Below are 12,360 nucleotides of genomic sequence, written 5' to 3' on the forward strand. Positions count from 1 at the left end.
TGAAACATATCAACATAGAAACACTGCAGAATAGATATAGCCATGGCGTAGGAAATAATTTCACTTGGAACATTGAGTAAAGAGTGATACGGAATGGCAACTTGCTTTTAGAAATACACAGCTCTTACTGCACAGCCAGTGGTAAATTATGCTTTTCTCTTCTGGAGAATTTGTATCTTCATCTCGCTGTTTCATTCATTTACATTCTGCCTATCTCCACCCCTCTTTGTCATCTCATTTCTCACCCTCCTTACACACACACACACACACACACACACACACACACACACACACACACACCTCTTTCTCTCTCTCTCTCTCTCTCTCTCTCTCTCTCTCACACACACACACACACACACACACACACACTCACACACTCACTCACACACCCATTCTCTGTCTTTTGCTCTCCCCCTCACCCTATGCTCTGGAGGGGAAAAAAAAGAAAGAAAAAAAAAACACCAGATGGTACCGGAGGGTTGGGATTCTGTGATATTTCATTTGTATTACTATCTGACCTATTGCTTTACATTGTTCTGATAATTTAATCCATTGTATATCATGTCAGATCCATATGTATTTCTCAGTTGTAGTTTGTCTATTCTTTGCAGTCAGTTTTAAAATAATTTAATATTTTGTAATAGTTACAATATCTATTTTGCATTTCTTTCAGATAGAAAGGAAAACCAAACTTGATCTGATTATGGCTGGAATACACTACTGTTTTATTGACAAAATTAATTGTCAAGATCTGTGCATTGACAGCTACAGAATAGGCAGCCGTCCAGTCTTAGTTGACGCCAATACAACATCACTAGCAGGAATTTCAGTAGTTATTACAGCAAAATGTAATTCAGCCACACAAAATTTTGCTGCAGCTAACACATGTAATGAAAGACATTGTTATAATGGTGGCTACTGCATAAAGGAAAAAAGCAGTGTAAGGTAAGGTACTGGTACATAATTATTTTTACATTTGGTGAGATTTTAGAAGTTTTGGTTATCATATACTTTTGAAGTTGACAGATACAAATCAGGGAATACCTTAAAGAGAAAAAATACAACATGCATCTTAAGACAAAATACAAAGGCTACAAATCTTAGATAACTGCAGACTAGAATTTGGCATCCTCAAGAACACTGATGATAGTTTTCAATATATTTCCTATAGTACAACAGACTGGTTGTAAGTGACACATGATAAGTGATCTGAAGTCTGCTCAGTCCCACAGACCTTGTACTGAGACCTATTTGCTCCTTGTGACATCAAAATATATGCAGTTAAGTGATTTTAAATTTCCAGGTGACTCATGCTTCTGTGTCATTATGAGGGAGCCCTCCTTCAAGTCTCATCCATATTTCAAAATGATTGGTTCTGGCACACCATATTCATAGTTTCATTTTCTCATGGTACTGTGAATGTCTCAGTTGTCTTAAGGAAAATCTTTCTCAACTAAAAATGTGCCCCTGCTTGGTGGCAAGTGAACAGAGGATGAGCTTTAGTTGTTACTGCTTTCTTTAATTTTCTTGCTACTAATTCTTGCCATATATCAGGAAGGGCAGTTCCAGCAAGACAACAGCATTGCAGATATACAATGAGCAAAATTCCAGACTCAGTAGATGTTAATATGACATCATTTCCAGGAATTTCAGTCATATTACAGCAGAATGCAATTCAGACATACACAGTTCAGTTGTATATAATATTCACGATGAGAAACATTGTTATAATATTGACTGCAGTATAAAGAAAACACTTTTTACAGTAAATTATGCAAAAATAATGTTATTGAAATTAAATAACTATGCATCCCAGACTGATTTTCAGTTTTCCCTGCTTATTTTTAAATTGTGCAGTGTGTGTTTTCCCTAACAGCATTTAATTGCTCTTTGCCTCCCTGTTGTCAGACCAAAAACACATGTTGGTTTGCAGTGGGTTTACTTTGATCTAGTTCATTTTGTAGTGTCTCAAGAGGATGTTTATGACTGTCAACTGTTCCGAAATTTCTCTCCTATTAAATTGGTAATGCACAGTTCAGCATAGCTGAAGCTTCAGGTTATTTCAGAGAGATGTTAATCATGTGTGTAGATGCTAAACATCTGCAATGTCTATATACTTCATTTAGAAGAGCAATTTTCCTGTTTCCATCTTCTGCTTTTCAGACCTGTAATTCCACAAACAGTATTCATTTTGGAAGTTGGCTCCAGATTGTGCAGCTTAATAATAGCGTTTTTTGATTTGGCAAACTTTTTCTCTCAGTCTTCTGACTGGTTTGATGTGACCCACCACAAATAGCTCTCCTGTGCCAACCCCTTCATCTCAGAGTAGCACTTGAAACCTACATCCTCAATTATTTGCTGGATGTATTCCAGTATCTGTCTTCCTCTACAGTTTTTGCCCTCTGCAGCTCCTTCTAGTACAATGGAAGTCATTCCCTGATGCCTTAACAGATGTCCTATCATCCTGCCAGTGTTTTCCACATATTCATTTCCTCCCAATTCTGCACAGAACCTCCTCATTCCTCACCTTACCAGTCCACCTAATTTTCACCATTTGTCTGTAGCACCACATCTCAAATGCTTCGATTCTCTTCTGTTCTGGTTTTCCCACAGTCCATGTTTAACTACCCAATGCTGTACTTCAGACATACATTCTCAGAAATTTATTCCTTAAATTAAGGCCTATGTGTGATACTAGTAGACTTCTTTTGGCCGGGAATGCGCTTTTTGCCATTGCTAGTCTACTTTTGATGTCCTCCTTGATCCAGCCGTCATTGGTTATTTTGCTGCCTAGGTAACAGAATTACTTAACTTCACCTAATTCATGACCATCAATGCTGGTGTTAAGTTTCTCACTATTCTCATTTCTGCCATTTCCCATTACTCTCATCTTTCTTCAGTTTACTCTCAGTCCATATCTGTACTCATTACATTAGATTGTTCATTCCATTCCCAGGTCATGTAATTCTTCTTCACTTTCACGCAGGATAGCAATGTCATTAGCAAATTGTATCATTGATATCCTTTCATCTCTAATTTTGATTCCATTTCAGAACCATTCTTTTATTTCCATCATTGCTTATTCAATGTACAGATTGAAAAGTAGGGGTGATTTTTTATTTTTTATTTTTTTATTTATTTTATTTATTTATTTATTTATTTTTATTTCTCTCTATTTCTCTCCTTTCCCACTACTTCCTTCCCCCCTCCCCACCTCTCCTCTGCCTGCCATCCAACCTGCAGCACTTTACTGTCCACCACCCCACCATACTATCCCACCCTCTCCCCACCCCTGCCTCCTATCCCCCACCCAGTCACCACTCCCACCATGCACTGGTGCTGCTGCTCGCAGTGTGGTTTCAGTTGCCTGAGACTGCAGTTGTGTGTGTGATTTGCTTTTGCATGAGTGTGAGTATGCATATGTGTGTCTATTGTTGACAAAGACCATTGGCCAAAAGCTTTAAGTGTGAAAATATTTTTGTTGTGCCTATCTGCAACTCAGCATCTCCGCTATATGGTGAGTAGCAACTTTCCTTCTCGTAACATTGTTACATTGCATCTTGGATTTTCCATTGTTTGATCTCTGTATAAGTCATATGTAACCTTTAAGTTCCTTTATTTTATCCCTGCTAACTTCCTAATTTCAAAGCCACCACTATCAATAACTTTTTCTTACTCTATAAATGCTATAAATCTAAGGTTTTTTTCTATCTACAATATCTTCCAAGGTAAATTGTATTCCATAATTTATCTGGAACCCAAAATGGTTTTCCCCCAAGGTTGGCTTTTACACCATTACATTCTTCTGTAAAAAATTAATGTTAATATTTGGCTCCCACAGCTTATTAAATATAATCCTGATGATGATTTGCTAATATTCAGACATATCAGTGCCTGCTTTCTTTGGTTGGTTGTGACATTGTTCTTAAAGTCTGAGGTCACTTTATCTGTCTCATAAACACAAAATATGTGACATAATTTTTATTTACTCACAAATAGAACTGCTGTCAAGATGCTGAACATGACATTTTTACATAACATAATTACATTATCTCCTTAGTATATAATAATTTACTATAAAACTTAATTTACCATTTTCTTTTTGTCTATAATCTTTGGTGTTTTGCCACTGTTGGTCCAGGTACTCAAATTTAGGACAGTTTGTGGAAATGGACTGTGGATGTCTCCTGACAGTTTGTTCTATTCCTTCACTTCTCTATTAACATAAAGAGCATTCACCACATTGTTGTTCCATGAATTTCACCCTTATTTTGTAATGATGGTGAAGCAATGAGGACACAAAAAGCAAATTATCACAGGCAAAGATGGCATTCCTGACCAGGAGAAATCTACAGGTAACAAACATGGGACTTAATTCTAGGAAGAAATTTCTGTGAATGTACAGTGGAGTACAGCCTTGAATGATAGTGAATCATGGACATTGGGAAACCAGAACAGAAGAAATTCATAGCATTTGAGATATGGTCTTACAGAAGAACATTGAAAATTAGGTAGAATGGTAAGATAAGAAATTAGGAGGTGGTTCTCTGAAAAATCAGTGAAGAAAGGAACGTATGGGAAACCTGACAAGAAGAGGGGACAGGATGATAGGACATGTGTTAAGACACCAGAGAATAATGTCCATGGTACTAGATTGAACTTTAGGAGGTTAAAACTGTAGGAAAAGACAGAGATTGGAATATATTCAACAAATAATTGAGCATGTAGGGTGCAAGGGCTACTCTAAGACAGGGAAGTTAGTGCAGGAGAGGAATTCATGGCAGGTCACATGAAACTAGTCAAAAGACTGGGGGACAAAATATTATTCTTTCATCAGGACTCAGCCTTTGCAGTTTTGTTTGCAGTACCCTGTGATTCACCCTATCAAAGGCTTTGGAGAGATCAATGGCTATGCAGTCAAGTTGTCCTCTTCTGCAAATCAGTTCTGCTGAAACCCAAATAGATGTGACTCTCATGAAAAACCTGATCTGTGTCCATGCTGGCTCTTACACCACCAACCTACTTCCTGCAAACACTCTTGTATACAGGGTATAAACAATAATTGTCTACAATGTACCACAGCAATGTACCACAGTTGTGTAGAAGAAACTGAGATGAACAATTTGGGACACCAGTGTTCCATCAAGTAGGGAAACTACTACAAACTGGGCTGCAAATCCGCCTAAGCTATAGAACATGCATGGTGTACAAGACTTTCAATATTTTTTTGGCTTCCTTACACAGTCCTCAAGAAAAACTGTATAGGGCCTATTTTTGCAGGAAATTTAATGCAGTTTAATTTTCTTTAAAGACTGCAGCTTTTAAGTTATACAAGAGAAAGACACAAAAGTAAGTTTCGCACACACACACTCCCACACTCGTCCCTCCCCCAAACCTCCAGCTAGTCAGGGTCTTTAGTATATTGTTCATGGCAGTCCCTCCACCCCTGTAAAAAAAATTATAGTTACATGAATTATTTTCCATATTCTACCTCTTTTGATCTTTATTACTGGGCTGCTATACCACCAGCTTAGTCAGCTGTTTCATTAACATTATTAATTTAAACTTCCCCATGAGGGTATTGAAAGAAAAAGGACTTTTGTAAACATTATGTATAAACTAACTATGGTTACAATTTGACCTCAACTTAACCTATACAATCACAGAAGTCTCATAGTAAGAAGGCCAGACAAATAAAGTGATACAGTTGTTAATGTTATGCTCTCAAAATTCATAAGACTGTGAGGTAAAATTTCCATAAAAGTCTATGTTAAAGTCTGCAAGTGCACAAATAAGCCACACTCTAATCAATGAAGATCAAAAAAGATCTTTTTCTGTCTATACATTTATTACCTCCATTTCTTTGCATTCATCTGGTAGCACTCATGATTTTTAGTATTTTTCCATTTATTCTGTCTACCCCTGTGCCTTGATGGGTCCTATTACTTTTATGGCAACATATGTCTCCATTATTAAATTTGAACCATTTCCCTGTTCCAGGAGACTTTTTAACTCTTCCTTTAGCCCAATTATTGCTGCCCTGTTCATTTAACTCCTTCTTTAGGCCAACTCTTGCTGCTCGGTCGCCTCCTGACTTTAATCTTATGCATTCTCACCATCTGTTTCATTATTCTCACTGCTCTAGTCTAATAAATTGTGTCTGAAATTTACTTTATGACTTATTGTGAAACAGACTTTGCTCCACATTCTGATATAATTTGCTTCAGTTCTGACCACAGTACTTTAACATGTTTCCCTGTTTTTAACCATTCATTGAATATCTCACTGAAGAGCCAAAGAAACTGGTACACCTACCTAATATCGTGTAGTGCCCTTGCAAGCATGCAGAAGTGTTGCAACATGACAGGGCATGGGCTTAACTAATGTTGGAAGTAGTGCTGGAGGAAATTGACCCCCATGAATCCTGCAGTGCTGTACACAAATCCGTAAGAGTATGAGAGAGCGGAAATCTCTTCTGAATAGCATGTTGCGAGGCATCCCAGGTATGCTCAGTAATGTTCATGCCTGGGGAGTCTGGTGGCCAGTGGAAGTGTTTAAACTCAGAAGAGTGTTTATGGAACCACTCTGTAGCTATTCTGGATGTGTAAGGTGTTACATTGTCCTGTTAGAATTGTCCATGTCCGTCAGAATGCGCAATGGACATGATTGGATGCAGGTGATCTGACAGAATGCTTACGAATGTGTCACCTGTCAGAGCTGTATCCAGACATGTCAGGGGTCTCACATCACTCCAACTGCACATGCCCCACACCATTACAGAGTCTCCACCAGCTCGAACAGTCCTCTCTGGCATGCAGGGTCCATGGAGTCATAAGATTGTCTCCATACCCATACATGTCCATCCTCTCAATACAATTTGAAACAAGACTCATCCAACCAGGCAACATGTTTCCAGTTGTCAACAGTCTTATGTCAAAGTTGATGAGCCCATGAAAGGCATAAAGCTTTTTGTCATGCAGTCATCAAGAGTACATGAGTAAACCTTCGGCTGCAAACATCCATATCAATGCTGTTTCATTGAATGGTTTGCGTGCTGGCATTTGTTGATGGCCCAGCATTGAAATCTGCAGTCGGCCCCTCCTGCCAGAGGTTCAAGTCCTCCCTTGGGCATGTGTGTGTGTGTGTGTGTTTTGTTCTTAGCATAAGTTAGTTTACGTTAGCAGAATGAGAGCACTTGCCCGTGAAAGGCGAAGGTCACGAGTTCAAGTCTCGTTCCGGCACACAGTTTTAATCTGCCAGGAAGTTTCATAGTTTATGTTAGTTTAAGTAGTTTATAAGTCTAGGGACTGATGACCTTAGCAGTTTGTTCCCTTAGGAATCCACACACATTTGACTTTTTTTAAAATCTGCAGCAATTTGTGGGAGGGTTTCACTTCTGTCACATTCAATGATTCTCTTCAGTCATCATTAGTCACATTCTTGCAGGATCTTTTTTGGGCCACAGTGATATCAGATATTTGATGTTTTACTGCATTCCTTATACTCATGCTACACTCATGAAATGGTCATAGCAGAAAATACCCATTTCATCACTACTCTGGAGATGCTGTGTTCCATTCCTCATGTGCCAACTATAACACCATGTTCAAACTCACTTATATCTTGATAACCTGCCATTGTAGCAGCAGTAACCAATCCAGCAACTGCACCAGACACTTGTTGTCTTATATAGGTGTTGCTGAGTGCAGTGGCATATTCGGCCTGTTTACATATCTCTGTATTTGAATATGCATGCCTGTATCAGTCTCTTTGCACTTCAGTGTATTTCCTCCACATTTTCTGTGTGATATTCTGCAATTGTGCCATTTTTGCTTTCATTAGCCTTGTGTTCTCTAAGCATTCTTCAGATACTGCAATATTATGGCGATTTATCCCCTCAATTGTGTCCATTTTATACTGTTTATCACCTCACTTTATCAGAAAAATATCCAGTAAATTATCATCTCTTGTGTTTTTGTTTTCTGTAACAAACTGCTCATAGCCCCTTTCCAGTTCAGCCTGTTTGCAACAGATTGATTCCATCCATGTGAGTACACTTTTCCTTTCTGATACACTCCTAGGAGGTTCAGCATTCCCTCAATAGATACACTTTTACCCTTCTTTTCAGCCAGTTTCCCAAAAGTCAACAATTTCTCAAGTACACTACTATCTAACTCATGATTTGCCATGCTTGTTACATTAACTCTTCCAGGCATTAACATCCAGGGTTGACAGTGTCCATATGTATGTGAGTTGTGCTTGGATGAATATGTGTGGGTGTGTTTTCTACTTCTGATGAAGAACATAGTCCAAAATCTGAACACTTCTAACATACTTTTCATTATACCTGTCTGTGATTCAGCATCTCCTTTATAAGCTGAATAGCAATTTCTTCTTTTCATATTGTTGTTTCTCCTCTACAAGTGGCTAGGATTTCATTGACATTATCACAGAAAGGTTGTTGGGATGCATATGCTTCATACACTAAAAGATATACCCCACACCCATTACCCCTCTGTCTCTTCTGAATGCATGGCATTCTCTTGTAAAAACTTTCCTGCCCCAGTATGCCCTGTCAGCCAGTATTCTGCATCTTTCACATCTCACAGTTACATCAACTAATGTACTGAATTCTATTTCTTTCCTGACTATGTACCTTCAGTTTACCAAAAGACACCTCAGCACTCTGTTAGATGCCTGACGCCATTGAGCCTGATGTTGTGATAGCTGTAGAGCCCTGGTTGACAGGAGATGGAGACAGGAATGTTTTTGTGAGAGGATATAATTCTTTCAGATGTGGTAGATTGACCAAGGGTACTTATTTTATCATTGGCAAAGTTAGCAGGCATACATATTTATACAACTGTTGTGCATCACAACATAGGAACTGTCTTCTGCTATAAGGAGATTTATGTCACTTTTTGTGACTGTAAGTTTCTATTACTTCTAACTCCTCAGGTTTTTTTTAATATTGGCTGTTGCTACAGTTTGGCTGCTGATTTTCATTCGGTTCTGTTATGATGCATCTTCCATTCATAGAGTCCAGAGTGACTTTTCTACTCAATTCCTAAAAACTTTTATTTTGTCCTTTCTTCTCTTGAAAAGAAAACAGATATCTTTGTCACCTTCTGTTCATGAATAGCACTACTAACACTTGTGAAAAAATTTATTGCAGTCATTATTTAACTTTAGTTTTGTTGTGAAATTCTATTCCCTCAGGGCATACAGCTCTGGTGCTTGGCTTAATGGTGATATCATCCTCTATTCTGGTGGCAAAATAATTGAGGTCATCATCAGGAAAACCAAAACTAACAACTAACATTCTAGGGATCAGAGCATTGAATGTTAGATCCCTTCAATGGGTAGTTAGGTCAGGGAATTTTTTTTCGCTCCATCAGCATGCTGACCTGTTTGGTGTACACACTACAAATTCCTCACCTTGGCCAACCTCTTCATATCAGAGTAGCACTTCCAACCTACATCCTCAACTATTTTGCTGGATGTATTCCAGTCACTGCTTCCTCAACAATGTTTACCTTCTACAACTCCCACTAGTACCACAGTCTTCTCTGATGTCCTACCATCGTATCCCTTCTTCTTGTCAATGTATTCCATATACTGCCTTCCTCACCAAATCTGTGGAGAACCTCCTCGTTCCTTACCTTATCAGTCCACCTAATTTTCAATGTTCTTCTGTAGCACTACATCTCAAATGCTTCTCTCTTCTTTTCTGGTTTTTCCATAGCCCACAATTCACTGCTATACAATGCTTGCTTCAAACATACATTCTCAGATAGGTCTTCTGCAAATTAAGGTATATGTTTCATACTAGTAGACTTCTCTTTGCCAGGAATGCCCATTTTGCCAGTGCTAGTCTGCTTTTTATGTCCTCCTTGCTCTGTCCATTATGGGTTATTTTGCTGCCTAGGTAGCAGAATTCCTTAACTTCATCTACTTCATGATCACCAATTTTGATTTTAAGTTTCCTACTGTTCTCTTTTCTGCTACTTCTCACTACTTTTGTCTTTCTCTGATTTACTCCCAGTCCATATTTTGCACTCATTAAACTGTTCATTCCATTTAGTAGATCCTGTAGATCTTCTTCACTTTCACTGAGGGCAGCAATGTCATCAGCAAATCTTGTCACTGATATCCTTTCTTGTTGAATTTTAATTCCACTCTTTATCCTTTGTTTGTTCCCATCATTGCTTCATCGATGTACAGATTGAACAATAGGGCTGAAAGACTACATCCCTGTCTTACACCCTTTTTAATCGAAGCACTTCATACTTGGTCTTCTAGTCTTATCATTTCCTCGTGGTTCTTGTATATATTGTATGTTAGCCATCTTTCCCTGTAGCTTATCTCAATTTTTCTCAGAATTTTGAACACATTATGCAAGTTTACAGTGTCGAATGCCTTTTGCTGGTTGACGGATTCTGTAAACATATTTTGATTTTTCTTTAGTCTTGCTTCCATTATCAACTTCATCTCAGAATTGACACTCTGATGCCTTTACCTTTCCTAAAGCCAATCCAATCTTCATCTAACACATTATCAATACTCTTATCCCTTCTTCTGCATACTATTCTTGTCACCAATTTGGATGCATAAGCTGTTAAGCTGATTGTGTAATAATTCTCACACTTGTTGACTCTTGCAGTGTTCAGAATTGTGTGCATGATATTTTCTGAAAGCCAGACTCAAACATTCTACACACCAATGTGAATAGTTGTTTTGTTGCCACTTCCCCCATTATTTTAGAAATTCTGATGAATTGTTATCTGTCCCTTCAGCCTTATTTGATTTTAAGTCTTCCAAAGCTCTTTTAAATTCTGATTCTGATACTGAAACTCCTATATCTTCCATATTGACTCCATTTTCTCTTCTATCATGTCATCAGACAAGTTGTCCCCCTCATAGAGGACTACATTATATTCTTTCCACCTGTCTGCTTGCTCCTCTGCATTTAACAGTGGTATTCCCATTGCAGTCTTAATGCTGCTGCCCTTGCCTTTAGGTTCAGTGAATGTTCTTTTGAATTTCCTAGATGCTGAATCAGTCCTTCCAACAATCATTTCATTTTCAGTTTCTTCACATCTTTCATGCAGCCATTTCACCTTACCTTCCCTGCACTTCCTACTTATTTCATACCTAAGTGACTTGTATTTCTGTATTCCTGAATTTCCTTGAACACTTTGTACTTCCTTCTTTCATCAATCATTTGACTAATTCTGTTACCCATGGATTCTTTACAGTTAAGTTCTTTGAACCAATGGTTTTCTTTCCATCTTCTGTGAGTGTCCTTTTTCGAAATGCCCATTCCTCTTCAACTGAACTTCCTGCTTAGCTATTCATTATCACAGTATCTATAGCCTTAAAGAACTCCAAACATACCTCCTCATTCCTTAGTACTTCTGTATTCCACTTCTTTGCACATGATCTGATTTCAGAATCTCTGCCTGACCATTATGTAATCTAACTGAAATCTTACCATTTCTCACCTTTTGCAAGTGTAGCTTCTCTTGTGATTCTTGAACAGTGTGTTCACTGTTAATAGCTGAAATTTATTGCAGAATTCAGTTAATCTTTCCCCTCTCTTATTCCTAGTACCAAACCCATATTTTCCCATTACCCTTTCTTCTACTCCTTCCCCTACAGACACATTCAAATCCCCCATGACTATTAGGCTGTCATCTCCCTTTACGTACTGAATTACCCTTTCAGTATCCTCATATACAGGATGGTGCAGAGAAAACACATGTTTTTTGAACCGCTAGTATGCAGCGACGAGAGGGTGTATTGACCTTGAATGAATGTTGGCAGACTGCCCATACAATGCAGTTTCAGTGGCTATGGAGTGTTGGAGTGTAGAGCATTGGGTGTTCATTGTTGAGCAATACTTTAGAAACAATGATTCCATAGTCACAGGGCAACAACTTTTGCATCAGAATTTTAGAGTTGGATGTCAAGGTGCAGTGCCTGATTGAAATACTGTACTCCAATGGGTTCAGCATTTAGAAGTACTGGATCTGTGATGAAAAAGAAACCACCTGGTCTTCCATGTTCAGTTCGTACTCTGGAAAATGTAGACCAAGTGAGAACAGCAGTTCTTGCTAGTCCGAAACGATTGGTTAGATGACAGGCTGTAGCGCTGGGTCTGTCACGTCGTTCGCTTCACTGCATCTTACATGAAGGTCTTAAGTTTCACCCATACAAGATAATGATCTCCCAGTAGCTTAGTGATGGTGATTTTGTGCAGTGCAGAGAGTTTTGTCACATAACGGATGACATTTTTATGGAAGATGCAGATGCTACAGTCTTCATGAGTGATGAAGCACCTTTTCATGTAGACAGTTA

At 38.4% G+C, this 12,360-nt stretch overlaps 1 protein-coding gene across 1 annotated transcript in view; it reads left to right on the plus strand.

The window, feature by feature from the left end:
- Positions 1 to 12,360, plus strand: part of LOC126092792 (neural-cadherin-like) — a 329,734-nt gene that overhangs the window by 192,821 nt on the left and 124,553 nt on the right. Inside the window, exon 15 of the mRNA XM_049908520.1 lies at positions 674 to 945. Within this exon, the coding sequence (XP_049764477.1) occupies positions 674 to 945 (272 nt within the window). The remainder of the gene's footprint in view (positions 1 to 673; positions 946 to 12,360) is intronic.

This window comes from Schistocerca cancellata, chromosome 7 (genome assembly GCF_023864275.1).
Source record: "Schistocerca cancellata isolate TAMUIC-IGC-003103 chromosome 7, iqSchCanc2.1, whole genome shotgun sequence".
Classification (NCBI taxonomy): domain Eukaryota; kingdom Metazoa; phylum Arthropoda; class Insecta; order Orthoptera; family Acrididae; genus Schistocerca; species Schistocerca cancellata.